General features: G+C 44.9%; 1 protein-coding gene across 3 annotated transcripts; it reads left to right on the top strand.

Moving 5' to 3' along the window:
• The first annotated feature begins 1,243 nt into the window (after nucleotides 1-1,243).
• fbxo3 (F-box protein 3) lies at nucleotides 1,244-21,293 on the top strand. 3 transcript variants are annotated; one of them, XM_079734221.1, is made up of 12 exons: nucleotides 1,244-1,346; nucleotides 3,485-3,574; nucleotides 7,766-7,929; nucleotides 8,137-8,251; nucleotides 8,904-9,108; nucleotides 10,231-10,276; nucleotides 10,654-10,738; nucleotides 13,647-13,769; nucleotides 14,911-15,026; nucleotides 16,473-16,580; nucleotides 17,347-17,429; nucleotides 20,530-21,293. In XM_079734221.1, the coding sequence occupies exons 1-12, from the start codon at nucleotides 1,249-1,251 to the stop codon at nucleotides 20,638-20,640; spliced, it is 1,344 nt and encodes a 447-aa protein (XP_079590347.1). In that variant the 5' UTR covers nucleotides 1,244-1,248; the 3' UTR covers nucleotides 20,641-21,293. The 3 variants fall into 3 exon arrangements, with proteins under 3 accessions (XP_079590347.1, XP_079590346.1, XP_079590348.1); XM_079734220.1 differs by having other exon boundaries at nucleotides 20,527-21,293; XM_079734222.1 differs by lacking the exon at nucleotides 13,647-13,769 and having other exon boundaries at nucleotides 20,527-21,293.
• The last annotated feature ends 1,044 nt before the right edge of the window (nucleotides 21,294-22,337 follow it).

Genomic DNA, 22,337 nt, shown 5'->3' with positions numbered 1-22,337 from the left:
AACTGCATTTGCAATGCTAACTAGGCTACTCAAAAATGAGAACAATTCAAACATGCGAATTTCGCGCTATTTGTTTTTTCGGTGACGTTGATAATGATGCTTTGATTTGATTGGTGTGAAGCCAAGGGCCGAGTGGCTTCCCTTGGGACCCTCCTGACACCCTCCCGACCAATCAGAGGATGGCACTGTCATTACGGTAGCCTCACCTGATTGGTCTATTCTTTCTTTTCTTTTCTACAAGGGATGCCAGCTCGGGCTGGCTTCCTCGCAGCGTACAGTGTTGTGTTTCGCCGCGTCTTCAGTATATAACAGGGGCGCCGTATCGCGCGCATTGTGAAATGGTCAATGAGAGGAGAAAATGGGGAAGAAATGACAGCAACACAGCACAAAATAATTAACGAAACTGTTAATATAAATGTGTTTATTGGATGACAACTACAGCCTAAAAAAACAGGGAAGCCTGGCTTCCCTTGGCCTCCGGGAGAAAACGCCACTGCCGGCGACGTTTTATGGTTCAAAATTGCTGTCAATGAAACGGCAACTCAGTCTTTCGCAGACCGTCCAATCATCACGCAGAAGCCCAGCGTCCAGGCCAGCCCACTCCTCCATTCACCCCCAGAGACGCTGAGGGACACAATCGCAGCGTTATCCAATGACCGTCGACTTTAGACGGACTAAAAACAGCTGTTCTATACAGCCCCATTGATATCGATTGACGCTGTGCTTCAACAGGCAAATGCACCACTGTGACGCTACGGGAATGTTTTAGAAGGAAAGAGTCAGTCGACCTGCGATAAACAGCTGATTCCGAACGAACTCGTCTTCACAATTGTATAATACAACGCACACACACACACACACACACACACACACACACACACACACACACACACACAAAGATTTTTACTCTGACCAGCTCGTTACCTGGTCAGCAGGATCTGGGACAGGTAACTAGCTGGTTACCTGGTCAGCAGGATCTGGGACAGGTAACTAGCTGGTTACCTGTCCCAGATCCTGCTGACCCTCTGGTACAGAGATCAGGTTGGTTAAAAACGGATCTTTCTGTATCTTTAGTATTTATCATTTGTTCCCGCATCAGTAACTGAACCTAACTAGTTCACCAGTAAGTTACAGTAACCAACCCCAACTAGTTCACCAGTAACCGACCCACGTTATAAATCGGCGACGCTCGAAGTGACGCAGAGTGACGTAAGGTGACGCACAGTGACGTAAGGTAAGCAGACCAACATGGCGGCCCCCATGGAGCTGCGGCTCGTCTTGGATCAGCTTCCCGCAGATCCGCTGCTTCTCGTCCTCTCCTTCCTCGACTTCAGGGATCTCATCCAGTACGTATCGAGTCTCTCTTTAACGAGTAGGAGGTAAACTTGGGCATATATCTCAGTGGATCACCAATATTTGATCTTATTATATCCACAGGAAACGAGCAGGAACACACAAGTTATCGCTAACAATACATCTATATTATTGTTATTATTATTATTATTATTATTATTATTATTATTAGTAGTAGTAGTAGTAGTAGTAGTAGTAGTAGTAGTAGTAGTATCTAACATTACCTGTTTATAGTTGTCTAGCAACATGACTAACTAGAAACCATACAATACGATATTATTATTATTATTATTATTATTATTATTATTATTATTATTATTATATCTAACATTACCTGTATATAGCAGTTATATAACATGACTTACTAGAAACCATCAAATATATCTATTTTATTATTATTATTATTATATCTAACATACCTGTATATAGTTGTATAATAACACATAAAACAAACAGCATACTCCTATATTATATTGATAACTCAAACAGCCTAAAAGTAATATATTAAATATCTATCAAATAATAAGATGACTTACTCTATGTAAGGTAATATATCATTACTGCATTATCACTATGAAGTTACCTACAGGATCAATAGGGCAGAATGGCATTGATGCATGGTAATATATCATTACTGTATTATCACTATGAAGTTACCTACAGGATCAATAGGGCAGAATGGCATTGATGCATGGTGATATATCATTACTGTATTATCACTATGAAGTTACCTACAGGATCAATAGAGCAGAATGGCATTGATACATGGTGATATATCATTACTGTATTATCACCCTGAACAGGATCAATAGAGCAGAATTTCATTGATACATGGTGATATATCATTACTGTATTATCACTATGTAACAGGATCAATAGAGCAGAATGTCATTGATACATGGTGATATATCATTACTGTATTATCACTATGTAGTAACAGGTTCAATAGAGCAGAATGTCATTGATACATGGTGATATATCATTGCTGTATTATCACTATGTAGTAACAGGATCAATAGAGCAGAATGTCATTGATACATGGTGATATATCATTACTGTATTATCAGTATCTAACAGGATCAATAGAGCAGAATGTCATTGATACATGGTGATATATCATTACTGTATTATCACTATGTAGTAACAGGATCAATAGAGCAGAATGTCATTGATACATGGTGATATATCATTGCTGTATTATCACTATGTAACAGGATCAATAGAGCAGAATGTCATTGATACATGGTGATATATCATTGCTGTATTATCGCTATGTAACAGGATCAATAGAGCAGAATGTCATTAAGGGCAGCGCCAGTATAGTCAAAAGTCATACTATTTTATGATGTGTATAAAGTTACTGTAGCATTGCAAGCTAGCCATTGGTACAGGGTTGTTTATGAAATATTCAATACTATAATACTTTGTGTCTCAACTAGTCTCGCTCAACGTGGCCAGAACAAGCAGTCCTAACCCTAACCCTACACTGATGGGTTAGGGTTAGTGAATTAGTTAGCCCTAAACATAGGTTGATGGGTTAGGATTAGTTAGTTAGCCCAAACCCTACGTTGATGGGTTAGAATTAGTTAGTTAGCCCTAACCCTACGTTGATGGGTTAGGGTTAGTTAGTTAGCCCTAACCCTAGGTTGATGGGTTAGGATTAGTTAGTTAGCCCTAACACTACATAGACGGGTTAGGGCTAACCCAATTGGATCACAGTTAAGAAGGAAGACTATATCCCTTAGGTAGAAAGTCTAAGCCCCCTTACCCTGTGACCAGGGCTAAGCTAAGCCCCCTTACCCTGTGACCAGGGCTAAGCTAAGCCCCCTTACCCTGTGACCAGGGCTAAGTTAAGCCCCCTTACCCTGTGACCAGGGCTAAGCTAAGCCCCCTTACCCTGTGACCAGGGCTAAGCTAAGCCCCCTTACCCTGTGACCAGGGCTAAGCTAAGCCCTCTTACCCTGCCACCAGGGCTAAGGCTAAGCCCCCTCATGCTGTGACCAGGGCTAAGCTAAGCCCCCTCATGCTGTGACCAGGGCTAAGCTAAGCCCCCACATGCTGTGACCAGGGCTAAGCTAAGCCCCCTCATGCTGTGACCAGGGCTAAGCTAAGCCCCCTCATGACTCCACAGCTGCAGCTTTGTCAGCAGGAGGCTGAACCAACTGTCCGGCCACAACCCTTTGTGGAAGAGCTTGTGTTCCCGCTACTGGTTATTGACTGAGTGAGTACACCCGTAACCATATATAACCCTAACCACATATAACGTAGTCCCTAACCCTAGAACCCCAGACCCTTATTATATTTAAACCAAACCACTTACTATATATAACCCCAAACCTAACTATATATAACCTATACCCTTAACCATACATAACCCCTACTCTTAAATATAAATATAACCCAACCCTTAAACATATATAACCTCATATTAACCATCTATAACCCTGGTTCTGTGTGTGTACCCTCTATAACCCTGGTTCTGTGTGTGTACCCTCAATAACCCTGGTTCTGTGTGTGTACCCTCTATAACCCTGGTTCTGTGTGTGTACCCTCTATAACCCTGGTTCTGTGTGTGTACCCTCTATAACCCTGGTTCTGTGTGTGTGTACCCTCTATAACCCTGGTTCTGTGTGTGTACCCTCTATAACCCTGGTTCTGTGTGTGTACCCTCTATAACACTGGTTCTGTGTGTGTACCCTCTATAACCCTGGTTCTGTGTGTGTACCCTCTATAACCCTGGTTCTGTGTGTGTACCCTCTATAACCCTGGTTCTGTGTGTGTACCCTCTATAACCCTGGTTCTGTGTGTGTACCCTCTATAACCCTGGTTCTGTGTGTGTACCCTCTATAACACTGGTTCTGTGTGTGTACCCTCTATAACCCAGGTTCTGTGTGTGTACCCTCTATAACCCTGGTTCTGTGTGTGTACCCTCTATAACCCAGGTTCTGTGTGTGTACCCTCTATAACCCTGGTTCTGTGTGTGTACCCTCTATAACCCTGGTTCTGTGTGTGTACCCTCTATAACCCAGGTTCTGTGTGTGTACCCTCTATAACCCTGGTTCTGTGTGTGTACCCTCTATAACCCTGGTTCTGTGTGTGTACCCTCTATAACCCAGGTTCTGTGTGTGTACCCTCTATAACCCTGGTTCTGTGTGTGTACCCTCTATAACCCTGGTTCTGTGTGTGTACCCTCTATAACCCTGGTTCTGTGTGTGTACCCTCTATAACCCAGGTTCTGTGTGTGTACCCTCTATAACACTGGTTCTGTGTGTGTACCCTCTATAACCCAGGTTCTGTGTGTGTACCCTCTATAACACTGGTTCTGTGTGTGTACCCTCTATAACCCTGGTTCTGTGTGTGTACCCTCTATAACCCAGGTTCTGTGTGTGTACCCTCTATAACACTGGTTCTGTGTGTGTACCCTCTATAACCCTGGTTCTGTGTGTGTACCCTCTATAACCCAGGTTCTGTGTGTGTACCCTCTATAACCCTGGTTCTGTGTGTGTACCCTCTATAACCCTGGTTCTGTGTGTGTACCCTCTATAACCCTGGTTCTGTGTGTGTACCCTCTATAACCCTGGTTCTGTGTGTGTACCCTCTATAACCCAGGTTCTGTGTGTGTACCCTCTATAACCCAGGTTCTGTGTGTGTACCCTCTATAACCCTGGTTGTGTGTGTACCCTCTATAACCCTGGTTCTGTGTGTGTACCCTCTATAACCCTGGTTCTGTGTGTGTACCCTCTATAACCCAGGTTCTGTGTGTGTGTACCCTCTATAACCCAGGTTCTGTGTGTGTACCCTCTATAACCCAGGTTCTGTGTGTGTACCCTCTATAACCCAGGTTCTGTGTGTGTGTACCCTCTATAACCCAGGTTCTGTGTGTGTACCCTCTATAACCCTGGTTCTGTGTGTGTACCCTCTATAACCCTGGTTCTGTGTGTGTACCCTCTATAACCCTGGTTCTGTGTGTGTACCCTCTATAACCCAGGTTCTGTGTGTGTGTACCCTCTATAACCCAGGTTCTGTGTGTGTACCCTCTATAACCCAGGTTCTGTGTGTGTACCCTCTATAACCCAGGTTCTGTGTGTGTGTACCCTCTATAACCCAGGTTCTGTGTGTGTACCCTCTATAACCCTGGTTCTGTGTGTGTACCCTCTATAACCCTGGTTCTGTGTGTGTACCCTCTATAACCCTGGTTCTGTGTGTGTACCCTCTATAACCCAGGTTCTGTGTGTGTACCCTCTATAACCCTGGTTCTGTGTGTGTACCCTCTATAACCCTGGTTCTGTGTGTGTACCCTCTATAACCCTGGTTCTGTGTGTGTACCCTCTATAACCCTGGTTCTGTGTGTGTACCCTCTATAACCCTGGTTCTGTGTGTGTACCCTCTATAACCCTGGTTCTGTGTGTGTACCCTCTATAACCCTGGTTCTGTGTGTGTACCCTCTATAACCCAGGTTCTGTGTGTGTACCCTCTATAACCCTGGTTCTGTGTGTGTACCCTCTATAACCCTGGTTCTGTGTGTGTACCCTCTATAACCCTGGTTCTGTGTGTGTACCCTCTATAACCCTGGTTCTGTGTGTGTACCCTCTATAACCCAGGTTCTGTGTGTGTACCCTCTATAACCCTGGTTCTGTGTGTGTACCCTCTATAACCCTGGTTCTGTGTGTGTACCCTCTATAACCCAGGTTCTGTGTGTGTACCCTCTATAACCCTGGTTCTGTGTGTGTACCCTCTATAACCCTGGTTCTGTGTGTGTACCCTCTATAACCCTGGTTCTGTGTGTGTACCCTCTATAACCCTGGTTCTGTGTGTGTACCCTCTATAACCCAGGTTCTGTGTGTGTACCCTCTATAACCCAGGTTCTGTGTGTGTACCCTCTATAACACTGGTTCTGTGTGTGTACCCTCTATAACCCTGGTTCTGTGTGTGTACCCTCTATAACCCAGGTTCTGTGTGTGTACCCTCTATAACCCTGGTTCTGTGTGTGTACCCTCTATAACCCTGGTTCTGTGTGTGTACCCTCTATAACCCTGGTTCTGTGTGTGTACCCTCTATAACCCTGGTTCTGTGTGTGTACCCTCTATAACCCAGGTTCTGTGTGTGTACCCTCTATAACCCTGGTTGTGTGTGTACCCTCTATAACCCTGGTTCTGTGTGTGTACCCTCTATAACCCTGGTTCTGTGTGTGTACCCTCTATAACCCAGGTTCTGTGTGTGTGTACCCTCTATAACCCAGGTTCTGTGTGTGTACCCTCTATAACCCAGGTTCTGTGTGTGTACCCTCTATAACCCTGGTTCTGTGTGTGTACCCTCTATAACCCTGGTTCTGTGTGTGTACCCTCTATAACCCAGGTTCTGTGTGTGTACCCTCTATAACCCTGGTTCTGTGTGTGTACCCTCTATAACCCTGGTTCTGTGTGTGTACCCTCTATAACCCTGGTTCTGTGTGTGTACCCTCTATAACCCTGGTTCTGTGTGTGTACCCTCTATAACCCTGGTTCTGTGTGTGTACCCTCTATAACCCTGGTTCTGTGTGTGTACCCTCTATCACCCTGGTTCTGTGTGTGTACCCTCTATCACCCTGGTTCTGTGTGTGTACCCTCTATAACCCTGGTTCTGTGTGTGTACCCTCTATAACCCTGGTTCTGTGTGTGTACCCTCTATAACCCTGGTTCTGTGTGTGTACCCTCTATAACCCTGGTTCTGTGTGTGTACCCTCTATAACCCTGGTTCTGTGTGTGTACCCTCTATAACCCAGGTTCTGTGTGTGTACCCTCTATAACCCAGGTTCTGTGTGTGTACCCTCTATAACCCTGGTTCTGTGTGTGTACCCTCTATAACCCTGGTTCTGTGTGTGTACCCTCTATAACCCTGGTTCTGTGTGTGTACCCTCTATAACCCTGGTTCTGTGTGTGTACCCTCTATCACCCTGGTTCTGTGTGTGTACCCTCTATAACCCTGGTTCTGTGTGTGTACCCTCTATCACCCTGGTTCTGTGTGTGTACCCTCTATAACCCTGGTTCTGTGTGTGTACCCTCTATCACCCTGGTTCTGTGTGTGTACCCTCTATAACCCTGGTTCTGTGTGTGTACCCTCTATAACCCTGGTTCTGTGTGTGTACCCTCTATCACCCTGGTTCTGTGTGTGTACCCTCTATCACCCTGGTTCTGTGTGTGTACCCTCTATAACCCTGGTTCTGTGTGTGTACCCTCTATCACCCAGGTTCTGTGTGTGTACCCTCTATAACCCAGGTTCTGTGTGTGTACCCTCTATAACCCTGGTTCTGTGTGTGTACCCTCTATAACCCTGGTTCTGTGTGTGTACCCTCTATCACCCTGGTTCTGTGTGTGTACCCTCTATAACCCTGGTTCTGTGTGTGTACCCTCTATAACCCTGGTTCTGTCTCCAGCGCTGACCGGGCTGCTGGCGCCCCCTCCTGGCGGGCCCTGTTCAGGCAGCACTACCTGGACTGGGGCCGCTACCTCCGGCACTACGCCGTCCTGAAGACTTCCTGGGAGACCCTGAAGACCTTCCTCTCTCAGCGATGTCCGCGCATGATCGCTTCTCTCAAAGGTGACTCCTCCTCCACCTTCCTCCTCTACATTTCTCTCCTCCTTCCTCCTCCTCCATCTTCCTCCTCCTCTTCCTCCTCCACCACCTTCCTCCTCCTCCTCCTCCTTATTCCTCCTCCACCTTCCTCCTCCTCCTGATGATGGCGTCCCTCCTCCTCCTGGTTCCGCCTCCTGCTTCCTGTTGACTTTGTGGTTGCCATGGTTTCAGATGGAGCCAAGGAGGAGGAGCTTGACTCCATCGAGACTCAGATTGGCTTCAAGCTGCCGGAGGATTACCGCTGTTCTTACCGCCTGCACAATGGACAGAAGCTAGTGGTACCAGGGTGAGTACCTGTCTGTCTGTCTACCTGTCTGTCTGTTCTTACCGCCTGCACAACAGCCAGAAGCTAGTGGTACCTCTATGGTGTCTCTGAGGACCCTTCTGTCTCTGAGGACCCTTCTGTCTCTGAGGACCTCTTCTCTCTCTGAGGACCTCTTCTGTCTCTGAGGACCCTTCTGTCTCTGTCTCTGAAGACCCTTCTGTCTCTGAGGACCTTTCTGTCTCTGAGGACCCTTCTGTCTCTGTCTCTGAGGACCCTTCTGTCTCTGTCTCTGAGGACCCTTCTGTCTCTGTCTCTGAGGACCTTTCTGTATCTGAGGACCCTTTTGTCTCTGTCTCTGAGGACCTTTCTGTCTCTGAGGACCCTTCTGTCTCTGAGGACCTCTTCTGTCTCTGAGGACCCTTCTGTCTCTGAGGACCTTTCTGTCTCTGTCTCTGAGGACCTCTTTTGTCTCTGAGGACCTTTCTGTCTCTGAGGACCTTTCTGTCTCTGAGGACCCTTCTGTCTCTGTCTCTGAGGACCTTTCTGTCTCTGAGGACCCTTCTGTCTCTGAGGACCCTTCTGTCTCTGTCTCTGAGGACCTTTCTGTCTCTGTCTCTGAGGACCTTTCTGTCTCTGTCTCTGAGGACCGTTCTGTCTCTGTCTCTGTCTCTAGTCTGATGGGCAGCATGGCGCTGTCCAACCACTACCGCTCTGAAGACCTCCTGGATGTGGAGACGGCGGCGGGGGGCTTCCAGCAGAGGAAGGGCATGAGGCAGTGTCTCCCTCTCACCTTCTGCTTCCACACCGGACTCAGTCAGTACCTGGCCCTGGAGGCCACCGAGGGACGCAACCTCTCAGACATCTTCTACCACTGTCCTGTTAGTATCCACAACCTCCTAACCCCAGACCCTAACCCTAACCACAACCTCCTAACCCTAGACCCTAACCCCAGACCCTAACCCCAGACCCTAACCCAAGACCCTAACCCTAACCCCCATTGAATTGAATTAATTTTAAATGTCATTGCAGCAGAAACCTTCAACGAAATTGGAGCTCTGCTCCGCTTGCTGCCACAACACAGGGACAAGATGGTGTGGTGGCGGGTGGGTTGAGTCCTTTGTGATGTTTAAGGCTCTGTGGTGGGGGGGTTGAGTCCTTTGTGATGTTTAAGGCTCTGTGCTGGGGGGTTGAGTCCTTTGTGATGTTTAAGGCTCTGTGGTGGGGGGGTGGGTTGAGTCCTTTGTGATGTTTAAGGCTCTGTGCTGGGGGGTTGAGTCCTTTGTGATGTTTAAGGCTCTGTGGTGGGTGGGTTGAGTCCTTTGTGATGTTTAAGGCTCTGGTGGGGGGTTGAGTCCTTTGTGATGTTTAAGGCTCTGTGGTGGGTGGGTTGAGTCCTTTGTGATGTTTAAGGCTCTGTGGTGGGTGGGTTGAGTCCTTTGTGATGTTTAAGGCTCTGTGGTGGGGGGGTTGAGTCCTTTGTGATGTTTAAGGCTCTGTGGTGGGGGGTTGAGTCCTTTGTGATGTTTAAGGCTCTGTGGTGGGGGGGTTGAGTCCTTTGTGATGTTTAAGGCTCTATGCTGGGGGGGTGGGTTGAGTCCTTTGTGATGTTTAAGGCTCTGTGCTGGGGGGGTTGAGGGCGGCTATGTCTCATCAAGTCAGTGGCTGAATGCCACATCCTCCCTGTAGTTGGTCAGTGGCTGAATGCCACATCCTCCCTGTAGTTGGTCAGTGGCTGAATGCCACAGCCTCCTTGGGTTGCCATTGGAGAGGTGGTCCTCTATTTTACTTTTGTAGGTTAACCCTAACCCCCTACCCCTAACCCCCTAACCCTAACCCTGTGCTGTTAGTATCCACTAACCCCTCATTCTATAATACTACCCCTCATTCTATATATATATCTATAGTACAGCCCATACCACTAAGGTACAGACCATAATACTATAGTAGGGCCACTAGCCCTCGTTTCACTACTGAAGAGATTGTCATCCTCTTCTCTTCAGGACCAGCTGGCCCAAGACCCATCAGCCATCGACATGTTTATAACAGGTGGGTACAGGCTTATCTGTGGCCTTTATAACAGGTGGGTACAGGCTAATCTGTGCCCTTTTACTGGTGGGTACAGGCTAATCTGTGTCCAAGCATCACATTTGTAATCTATTAATATGACAAATCATCTGTAATCTAATAATCTGACCATGTTGAATCTGTAATCTATTAATCTCACCACGTTTTATTTGTGATCTATCATCTAATCTGTTAATCTGACCATCTGATCTGTAATCTATTAATCCGACTACATTTATTTCTACTGTAATGTCACATTATTTTATCTGATTCTTTTCATATTATCTTTTTAAAAAGTACCTAATCAGTAAACGGTTCCGTCTGCCTGCCTGTCTGTCTGCCTCTCTGTCTGTCTGCAGGCACCAGTTTCTCAGACTGGTTTACTACTTATGTCAATAATGTTGTGACTGGAGAATACCCCATCATCAGAGACCAGATATTCAGGTAGACCCCTTAACCTACACACCTTAACCTAGACCCCTTAACCTACACACCTTAACCTACACACCTTAACATACACATCTTAACCTAGACAACTTAACCTACACACCTTAACCTACACACCTTAACCTAGACCCCTTAACCTACACACCTTAATCTACACACCTTAACATACACACCTTAACCTAGACCCCTTAACCTACACACCTTAACCTAGACCCCTTAACCTACACACCTTAACCTAGACCCCTTAACCTACACACCTTAACCTAGACCCCTTAACCTACACACCTTAACATACACACCTTAACCTAGACCCCTTAACCTACACACCTTAACCTACACACCTTAATACACACACCTTAACCTACACACATTAACACACACACCTTAACCTACACACCTTAACTTACACACCTTAACCTACACACCTTAACCTAGACCCCTTAACCTACACACTTTAACCTAGACCCCTTAACATCCACACCTTAACCTACACACCTTAATGCACACACCTTAACCTACACCTTAACCTACACACCTTAACCTACACACCACAACACACACACCTTAACCTACACACCTTAACCTACACACCTTAACCTACACACCTTAACCTAGACCCCTTAACCTACACACCTTAACCTAGACCCCTTAACCTACACACCTTAACCTACACACCTTAATACACACACCTTAACCTACACACCTTAACACACACACCTTAACCTACACCTTAACCTACACACCTTAACACACACACCTTAACCTAGACCCCTTAACCTACACACCTTAACCTACACACCTTAACCTAGACCCCTTAACCTACACACCTTAACCTAGACCCATTAACCTGCACACCTTAACATACACACCTTAACCTACACACCTTAACCTAGACCCCTTAATCTACACACCTTAACCTAGACCCCTTAACCTACACACCTTAACCTACACACCTTAATACACACACCTTAACCTACACACCTTAACACACACACCTTAACCTACACCTTATCCTACACACCTTAACCTACACACCTTAACACACACACCTTAACCTACACACCTTAACCTACACACCTTAACCTACACATCTTAACCTACACACCTTAACCTAGACCCCTTAACCTACACACCTTAACCTACACACCTTAACCTACACACCTTAATACACACACCTTAACCTACACACCTTAACACACACACCTTAACCTAGACCTCTTAACCTACACACCTTAACCTACACACCTTAACACACACACCTTAACCTACACACCTTAATCTACACACCTTAACCTACACATCTTAAACTACACACCTTAACCTACAAACCTTAACCTACACACCTTAACATACACACCTTAACACACACACCTTAACCTACATCCTTAACCTACACACCTTTACATACACACCTTTTTGGTCATCTTAACCTTAACTAGCAGCCCTGTGTCCTTAACTTAACCAGCCGTTCTGGTATGGTGTTTATATCCTGAGGTTCTGATTGGCTGTCAGGTATGGTGTTTGTATCGTGAGCTTCTGATTGGCTGTCAGGTATGGTGTTTGTATCCTGAGGTTCTGATTGGCTGTAGGTATGGTGTTAGTATCCTGAGATTCTGATTGGCTGTCAGGTATGGTGTTAGTATCCTGAGGTTCTGATTGGCTGTCAGGTATGGTGTTAGTATCCTGGGCTTCTGATTGTCTGTCAGGTATGGTGTTAGTATCCTGGGCTTCTGATTGGCTGCCAGGTATGGTGTTTGTATCCTGGGCTTCTGATTGGCTGTCAGGTATGGTGTTAGTATCCTGGGCTTCTGATTGGCTGTCAGGTATGGTGTTTGTATCCTGGGCTTCTGATTGGCTGTCAGGTATGGTGTTAGTATCCTAGGCTTCTGATTGGCTGTCAGGTAGGGTGTTTGTGTCCTGGGCAGGGTATCGTGGCCAATATCCTAAATTGATTTGATTTTGATTCATAAGGTTCTGAATTGATAATCATGATTCGATTCGATCAATTCAATCTGCTCTTAAATACTGAAAATGGCTCAACTGTGTTACAAAATACAAATGTACTTTATCTTTTCTCTTCACCTTAAACAACAGGTTATAAGTGCAAACTTTTAAATTGAATAGTTTAAAGTTGAGCTGTAAACAAAACCGTTTCAAGTCTCAAAAGTGCAATTTTGAATTTAGAAAGGAATTGCAAGTGAAAGTGTACTTGAACGACAACATTCCATCACTGCAAATTTCATTAAGGCATTGTTTATTAAAGGGAAAAATAATAATAATGGTAACAAAACTAAAAGAAAAAAAAAATCGATCTCATGCCCTATGAATTGATGTTGCAAAATTTTTATGAAATCGATCCAAAATCGATTAAATCGATTTTTTTTACCCAGCCCTAATCCTGAGCTTCTGATTGGCTGTAGTATGGTGTTTATATCCTGAGGTTCTGATTGGCTGTAGTATGGTGTTCATATCCTGATTGGCTGTAGTTATGGTGTTTATATCCTGAGCTTCTGAATGGCTGTAGTATGGTGTTTATATCCTGAGGTTCTGATTGGCTGCAGGTATGGTGTTTATATCCTGAGCTTCTGATTGGCTGCAGGTATGGTGTTTATTTCCTGAGGTTCTGATTGGCTGTAGGTATGGTGTTTGTATCCTGAGGCTCTGATTGGCTGTAGGTATGGTGTTTGTATCCTGAGCTTCTGATTGGCTGTCAGGTATGGTGTTTGTATCCTGAGGCTCTGGTTGGCTGTAGTATGGTGTTAGTATCCTGAGGTTCTGATTGGCTGTCAGGTATGGTGTTTGTATCCTGAGGCTCTGATTGGCTGTAGGTATGGTGTTAGTATCCTGAGGTTCTGATTGGCTGCAGGTATGGTGTTTGTATCCTGACGCTCTGATTGGCTGTCAGGTATGTGCGTGAGCAGCAGTGCGTGGCCACCACAGGCGACCTGAGTGTAGCCGTCTCCACGGCCTTCCTCCCAGAGCTGTCGTCTGTCCATCCACCGCACTTCTTCTTCACCTACAGAATCAGGTCATCTGTCTGTCTGTCTGTCTGTCTGTCTGTCTGCCTGCCTGCCTGCCTGCCTGTCTCAACATATGATCTCTATACATCTATATGATAGAGATGTCGTCCAGTGCGCCCCCGGAGCCTTCCAGCTGGATGGATGGGTGGGAGGATATCAGTGGCGGCTGGTGGTTTTTAAAGTTAGGGAGGAAGGACTGAGTTCTTGGTTGCCATTGGCCTGCTTGCACTGATAGTGGACTATTGTGGCCTAAGTATGTGACACTCAAGTTGTTTCAGGTTGTTTTGGTGAACTACAAAATAGCAGGGAGGGATAATTATGTGAATTGATGAAAATCCACCAGTGGCAGCATTGGACTTTGAAAGCTGGTGGGCAGCATGTCTTGGACCACAAGGGCAGAAGGAAAGGATGCAAAGCCAATTGGTCAAATCAGGCCTACTCTTGATTTGTAAAACTAAATAAAAAAATCTGGGCCTATCATTGGGCCTATTTTTGCCCTCAATGACTGAAGCTATTGGTTGTAATTTGGCTGTTTATGTTTAGCTAAAATTCTTTTAAGAAAAATGAAGACACAAGAGCAAAAGTGATGCCATTTAAAATGCATCATGCTCTGAATCATTCACTAACATCCATGAGGTTCAATTGGAGAGAGGAGGAAAGTCCTCCTCTGAGTTGGTGTGACGAGCTAAGGGATCTGGATCACGCCTACGTCTGTTCATAGCGCATGGCCTCGCTATGAACCAATCCCTCCCTCCCAATGGCAACCAGGTGCACAGTCCTTCCTCCCTCACTTTGCAAACCACCAGCCGCCGCTGATATATATATATATATATATATATATATATATATATATATATATATATATATATTAATCTCTCTATATATCTATATCTCTTTTTATATTAATCTCTATATATCTATACCTCTCTATATATTAATCTCTATATCTCTATGTATCTATATCTCTTTATATATTAATATCTATATATCTATATCTCTATATAGTAATCTCTATATATCTCTATATCTCTCTATATATATATATATATATATATATATATATACCTTTATCTCTATATATATCTCTATATATCTCTATATATATTAATCTCTATATCTCTCTATATCTCTCTATGTGTATATCTATAGGATAGAGATGTCGTCCAGTGCGCCCCCGGAGGCAGCTTGCCAGCTGGACAGCCGCTACTGGAAGATCACCAACGCCAACGGGGAGGAGGAAGAGGTCCGAGGGCCAGGCGTGGTCGGTATGTGAGGACTAAAGCACCCTACCTAGCCCCTTAGTGACCTACACAAACCACCCTATCAGGGCACAGCTACACCTAGCCCCTTAGTGACCTACACAAACCACCCTATCAGGGCACAGCTACACCTAGCCCCTTAGTGACCTACACAAACCACCCTATCAGGGCACAGCTACACCTCGCCCCTTAGTGACCTACACAAACCACCCTATCAGGGCACAGCTACACCTAGCCCCTTAGTGACCTACACAAACCACCCTATCAGGGCACAGCTACACCTCGCCCCTTAGTGACCTACACAAACCACCCTATCAGGGCACAGCTACACCTAGCCCCTTAGTGACCTACACAAACCACCCTATCAGGGCACAGCTACACCTAGCCCCTTAGTGACCTACACAAACCACCCTATCAGGGCACAGCTACACCTAGCCCCTTAGTGACCTACACAAACCACCCTATCAGGGCACAGCTACACCTAGCCCCTTAGTAGTGTCTGTCTTTCTGTCTGTCTGTCTGTCTGTCTGTCTGTCTGTCTGTCTGTCTGTCTGTCTGTCTGTCTCTCTCTATGTCTCTCTGTCTGTCCCTCTGTCTCTCTGTCTGTCTGTCTGTGTCTCTCTGTCTGTCTGTCTGTCTGTCTGTCTGTCTCTCTGTCTGGCTGTCTGTCTGTAATCTACACAAACCGTTGATCACATCTCCACTGGTTCATCCACATCACCCATGAAAGCTCACCCAACTAGAGGCCGAAAACAAGCCAGGAAAAACGTGTCTAGGTCAGAACTGAATGTCGGCTCTTGGTTGTATTCGTCATCGAAGTTGGCAGTTGGGTTCGGCACTGCTAGGTAGTTTGGTTTGGTCTGGTTTGGCGTTGTTACATTCTATTCGCTCGACCTTAAACCTTATAGTGACATCAAAAGTTGACCCAGGTCCTCATAGTAGTACTATAGTGATTACCAGCTAGTCATTGTCAGTTAGTAGTACTATAGTGATTACCAGCTAGTCATTATCAGTTAGTAGTACTATACTGATTACCAGCTAGTCATTGTCAGTTAGTAGTGCTATAGTGATTACCAGCTAGTCATTGACAGTTAGTAGTACTATAGTGATTACCAGCTATTCATTGTCCGTTAGTAGTACTATAGTGATTACCAGCTAGTCATTATCAGTTAGTAGTACTATAGTGATTACCAGCAAGTCATTATCAGTTAGTAGTACTATAGTGATTACCAGCTAGTCATTGTCAGTTAGTAGTACTATAGTGATTACCAGCTAGTCATTATCAGTTAGTAGTACTATAGTGATTACCAGCTAGTCATTATCAGTTAGTAGTACTATAGTGAATACCAGCTAGTCAAGTAAAGGTGTGTGTGTGTGTGTGTGTGTGTGTGTGTGTGTGTGTGTGTGTGTGTGTGTGTGTGTGTGTGTGTGTGTGTGTGTGTGTGTGTGCAGGTGAATATCCTGTGATGATGCCAGGAAAGGTTCATGAGTACGCCAGCTGCACCACCTTCAGCACCACCTCAGAGCACATGGAGGGGCACTACACCTTCCACCGACTGGGTAACATCCCATAATACACTACACCTTCCACCGACTGGGTAACATCCCATAATACACTACACCTTCCACCGGCTGGGTAACATCCCATAATACACTACACCTTCCACCGGCTGGGTAACATCACATAATACACTACACCTTCCACCGGCTGGGTAACATCCCATAATACACTACACCTTCCACCGGCTGGGTAACATCCCATAATACACTACACCTTCCACCGGCTGGGTAACATCCCATAATACACTACACCTTCCACCGGCTGGGTAACATCCCATAATACACTACACCTTCCACCGGCTGGGTAACATCCCATAATACACTACACCTTCCACCGGCTGGGTAAAATCCCATAATACACTACACCTTCCACCGGCTGGGTAACATCCCATAATACACTACACCTTCACTAGGTTACGTCCATCATATACTATGTCTATTAACTCAAATAGTAACCCTGTACTAATACGACAGTACTAATACATCAGCTAATAATAAAGTCATTTTCAATACAGTAATACAGTACTAATGCTGTTATTTTGAGAGTGCTACAGTACTAATACTAATACTACTGTTATTTTGAGAGTACTACAGTACTAATGCTAATACTACTATTATTTTTAGAGTACTACAGTACATATTCTAATACTACTGTTATTTTGAGAGTACTACAGTACTAATGCTAATACTACTGTTATTTTGGGAGTACTACAGTACTACTACTACTACTGTTATTTTGAGAGTACTAATACTACTGTGTCTGCAGCCAATAAGGAGGAGGTTTTCAACGTCTTGATTCCACGCTTCCACATGGTCTGTCCTCCCTTCAGGAAGTCTGTCGTTAGATCGGTGAGTCTATCGTTAGATCAGTCGTTAGATCAGTGAGTCTGTTATTAGATCAGTCGTTAGATCAGTCGTTAGATCAGTGAGTCTGTCGTTAGATCAGTTGTTAGATCAGTCGTTAGATCAGTGAGTCTGTCGTTAGATCAGTCGTTAGATCAGTCGTTAGATCAGTGAGTCTGTCGTTAGATCAGTTGTTAGATCAGTCGTTAGATCAGTCGTTAGATCAGTCGTTAGATCAGTGAGTCTGTCGTTAGATCAGTTGTTAGATCAGTCGTTAGATCAGTCGTTAGATCAGTGAGTCTGTCGTTAGATCAGTCGTTAAATCAGTGAGTCTGTCATTAGATCAGTTGTTAGATCAGTCGTTAGATCAGTCGTTAGATCAGTCGTTAGATCAGTGAGTGTCGTTAGATCAGTTGTTAGATCAGTCGTTAGATCAGTCGTTAGATCAGTGAGTCTGTCGTTAGATCAGTGAGTCTGTCGTTAGATCAGTCGTTAGATCAGTCGTTAGATCAGTCGTTAGATCAGTCGTTAGATCAGTGAGTCTGTCGTTAGATCAGTTGTTAGATCAGTCGTTAGATCAGTCGTTAGATCAGTGAGTCTGTCGTTAGGTCAGTCGTTAGATCAGTCGTTAGATCAGTGAGTCTGTCGTTTGATCGATGAGTTGGTCGTTAGATCAGTCGTTAGATAAGTGAGTCTGTCGTTAAATCAGTCGTTAGATCGATGAGTCGGTCGTTAGATCAGTGAGTCTGTCGTTAGATCAGTGAGTCTGTCGTTAGATCAGTCGTTAGATCAGTCGTTAGTTCAGTGAGTCTGTCGTTAGATCAGTCGTTAGATCAGTCGTTAGATCAGTGAGTCTGTCGTTAGATCGATGAGTCGGTCGTTAGATCAGTCGTTAGATCAGTCGTTAGATCGGTGAGTCTGTTGTTAGATCAGTCGTTAGATCAGTCGTTAGATCAGTGAGTCTGTCGTTAGATCAGTCGTTAGATCAGTCGTTACATCAGTCGTTAGATCAGTGAGTCTGTCGTTAGATCTGTCGTTAGATCAGTCGTTAGATCAGTCGTTAGATCGGTGAGTTTGTCGTTAGATCAGTCGTTAGATCAGTCGTTAGATCAGTGAGTCTGCCGTTAGATCAGTCGTTAGATCAGTCGTTAGATCAGTCGTTAGATCAGTGAGTCAGTCGTTAGATCAGTGAGTCTGTCGTTAGATCAGTCGTTAGATCAGTCGTTAGATCAGTGAGTCTGTCGTTAGATCAATCGTTAGATCAGTCGTTAGATCAGTTGTTAGATCAGTCGTTAGATCAGTGAGTCTGTCGTTAGATCAGTGAGACTGTCGTTAGATCAGTCATTAGATCAGTCGTTAGATCAGTCGTTAGATCAGTCGTTAGATCAGTTGTTAGATCAGTCGTTAGATCAGTCGTTAGATCAGTGAGTCTGTCGTTAGATCAGTCGTTTGATCAGTGAGTCTGTCGTTTGATCGATGAGTCGGTCGTTAGATCAGTCGTTAGATAAGTGAGTCTGTCGTTAAATCAGTCGTTAGATCGATGAGTCGGTCGTTAGATCAGTGAGTCTGTCGTTAGATCAGTGAGTCTGTCGTTAGATCAGTCGTTAGATCAGTCGTTAGTTCAGTGAGTCTGTCGTTAGATCAGTCGTTAGATCAGTCGTTAGATCAGTGAGTCTGTCGTTAGATCGATGAGTCGGTCGTTAGATCAGTCGTTAGATCAGTCGTTAGATCGGTGAGTCTGTCGTTAGATCAGTCGTTAGATCAGTTGTTAGATCAGTGAGTCTGTCGTTAGATCAGTCGTTAGATCAGTCGTTAGATCAGTGAGTCTGTCGTTAGATCAGTCGTTAGATCAGTGAGTCAGTCGTTAGATCAGTGAGTCTGTCGTTAGATCAGTCGTTAGATCAGTCGTTAGATCAGTGAGTCTGTCGTTAGATCAATCGTTAGATCAGTCATTAGATCAGTTGTTAGATCAGTCATTAGATCAGTGAGTCTGTCGTTAGATCAGTGAGACTGTTGTTAGATCAGTCATTAGATCAGTCGTTAGATCAGTTGTTAAATCAGTGAGTCTGTCGTTAGATCAGTCGTTAGATCAGTCAGTCTGTCATTAGATCAGTCGTTAGATCAGTCGTTAGATCAGTGAGTCTGTCTTTAGATCAGTTGTTAGATCAGTGAGTCTGTCGTTAGATCAGTGAGTCTGCCGTTAGATCAGTCGTTAGATCAGTCGTTAGATCAGTCGTTAGATCAGTTGTTAGATCAGTCGTTAGATCAATGAGTCTGTTGTTAGATCAGTGAGACTGTCGTTAGATCAGTCGTTAGAGCAGTGAGTCTGTCGTTAGATCAGTCGTTAGATCAGTCGTTAGATCAGTCGTTAGATCAGTCAGTCTGTCATTAGATCAGTCGTTAGATCAGTTGTTAGATCAGTGACTCTGTCTTTAGATCAGTCGTTAGATCAGTCGTTAGATCAGTCGTTAGATCAGTGAGTCTGTTGTTAGATCAGTCGTTAGATCAGTCGTTTGATCAGTGAGTCTGTCATTAGATCAGTTGTTAGATCAGTCGTTAGATCAGTGAGTCTGTCTTTAGATCAGTCATTAGATCAGTCGTTAGATCAGTCGTTAGATCAGTGAGTCTGTCGTTAGATCAGTCATTAGATCAGTCGTTTGAACAGTCATTAGGTCAGTCGTTAGATCAGTCGTTAGATCAGTCGTTAGATCAGTGAGTCTGTCGTTAGATCAGTCGTTAGATCAGTGAGTCTGTCTTTAGATCAGTCGTTAGATCAGTCGTTAGATCAGTCGTTAGATCAGTGAGTCAGTCGTTAGATCAGTGAGTCTGTCTTTAGATCAGTCGTTAAATCAGTCGTTAGATCAGTCATTAGATCAGTCGTTTGATCGATGAGTCGGTCGTTAGATCGGTGAGTCTGTCGTTTTTGATAGAACAATGATAATATGATTATGACTTAATCATTATGACAACGATTACAATCTTATAACGATATGATAACGATTAAGATTTTATAACGATATGATAATGATTAGAATGTAATGAATAATTTCTGCTGCCTTATTGCTGACCTTTGACATGACACTTCTTTTGGCCCCTCCCCCAGCAGGGATCGACCAATGACAGGTCTTGGTTAAACGACGATGACTCTGATGGTGGCCATGGTGACTTCAGAGGCGTCAACTTGGGGGGGGGGGCGCAGTGCCCCCGCCACGTCTAGTCCTTTAGCCCCGCCCCTCATCTGACGGACAGCTCTGTGGACCTATCAAACTCCTGGTCTCGCTCTCCATCGCTTCTGGTCTCCTGACATGTTGACGTATTGGTGATGGGGTTGTCATGGTTACCACTGACATGTTGACGTATTGGTGATGGGGTTGTCATGGTTACCACTGACATGTTGACGTATTGGTGATGGGGTTGTCATGCTTACCACTGACATGTTGACGTATTGGTGATGGGGTTGTCATGGTTACCACTGACATGTTGACGTATTGGTGATGGGGTTGTCATGGTTGCCAGTGACATGTTGACGTATTGGTGAAGGGGTTGTCATGGTTACCACATGTTGACATATTGATAGTATGGTAGTCATGGTAACTACAAGCAGAGAGGTAACTCTGGGTATGCAATACGCAGTATACGACTGTACACTAGACTGAGTACTATGTACTACATAGTATGCACTAGTAGTAGGTAGTACCTTCATACTGAGTATTATTTGATACTTTGAAGGGGCTGGTGTTCGTGATTGGCTTGAGCCCGTGTATATAGATATACCTCCAGGTATTTGATATTTGGGACACTTTGAGTTTCTTTATTTAGTTTTCACTTTGAGCTTTGATTCAGTTTCTCTGGAGAGGAAATGCAGAGACAGTTTACACACATTATACACACATTATACATGCTGTGTATCTGCTGTGTGTATCCTATATATATATATATATATATATATATATATATATATATATATATATATATATATATATATATATATATATAGATGTGTGTGTCCACATTGTTTGAACGTCAAATCCAGAGTGGATTTAAATGTTCCTTCAGAAATCAGCTTTTTGTCTTGTTGTTTTGTTATATATATTTAAATAAAAGTTTAATCAAAATAAAATCTGGAGTCGTAGTCCCTTACCCTTAACCCCTACCCTAACTCTAGTCCCTTATCCTTAACCCCTACCCTAACTCTAGTCCCTTATCCTTAACCCCTACCCCAACTCTAGGTGTAGGGGGTCCTACTCTGGGTGTAGGGGGTCCAGGTCCTACTCTAGGTGTAGAGGGTCCTACTCTAGGTGTAGGGGGTCCTACTCTGTGTGTAGGGGGTCCAGGTCCTACTTTAGGTGTAGGGGGTCCAGGTCCTACTCTAGGTGTAGGGGGTCCTACTCTAGGTGTAGGAGGTCCAGGTCCTACTCTAGGTGTAGAGGGTCCTACTCTAGGTGTAGGGGGTCCTAGTCCTACTCTAGGTGTAGGGGGTCCTACTCTGGGTGTAGGGGGTCCTACTCTAGGTGTAGGGGGTCCTAGTCCTACTCTAGGTGTAGGGGGTCCTACTCTGGGTGTAGGGGGTCCTACTCTAGGTGTAGGGGGTCCTAGTCCTACTCTAGGTGTAGGGGGTCCTACTCTGGGTGTAGGGGGTCCTAGTCCTACTCTAGGTGTAGGGGGTCCTACTCTGGGTGTAGGGGGTCCTACTCTAGGTGAAGGGGGTCCTACTCTGGGTGTAGGGGGTCCTACTCTAGGGGTAGGGGGTCCTACTCTGGGTGTAAGGGGTCCTACTCTAGGGGTAGGGGGTCCTACTCTGGGTGTAGGGGGTCCTACTCTAGGTGTAGGGGTCCTACTCTGGGTGTAGGGGGTCCTACTCTAGGTGTAGGGGTCCTACTCTGGGTGTAGGGGGTCCTACTCTGGTTGTAGGGG

Source organism: Pollachius pollachius (genome assembly GCF_949987615.1).
Source record: "Pollachius pollachius genome assembly, chromosome: 4".
NCBI lineage: Eukaryota > Metazoa > Chordata > Actinopteri > Gadiformes > Gadidae > Pollachius > Pollachius pollachius.
This window is presented reverse-complemented; position numbering and strand designations above follow the sequence as displayed.

Coding starts and splice junctions, on each gene's coding strand:
- fbxo3 (XM_079734220.1), top strand. CDS start 1,249: ATGGCGGCCCCCATGGAGCTGCGGCTCGTCTTGGATCAGCTTCCCGCA. Junction 9,109..10,230: donor ACATCTTCTACCACTGTCCT/GTTAGTATCCAC, acceptor TCTTCTCTTCAG/GACCAGCTGGCCCAAGACCC. Junction 15,027..16,472: donor CCGAGGGCCAGGCGTGGTCG/GTATGTGAGGAC, acceptor GTGTGTGTGCAG/GTGAATATCCTGTGATGATG.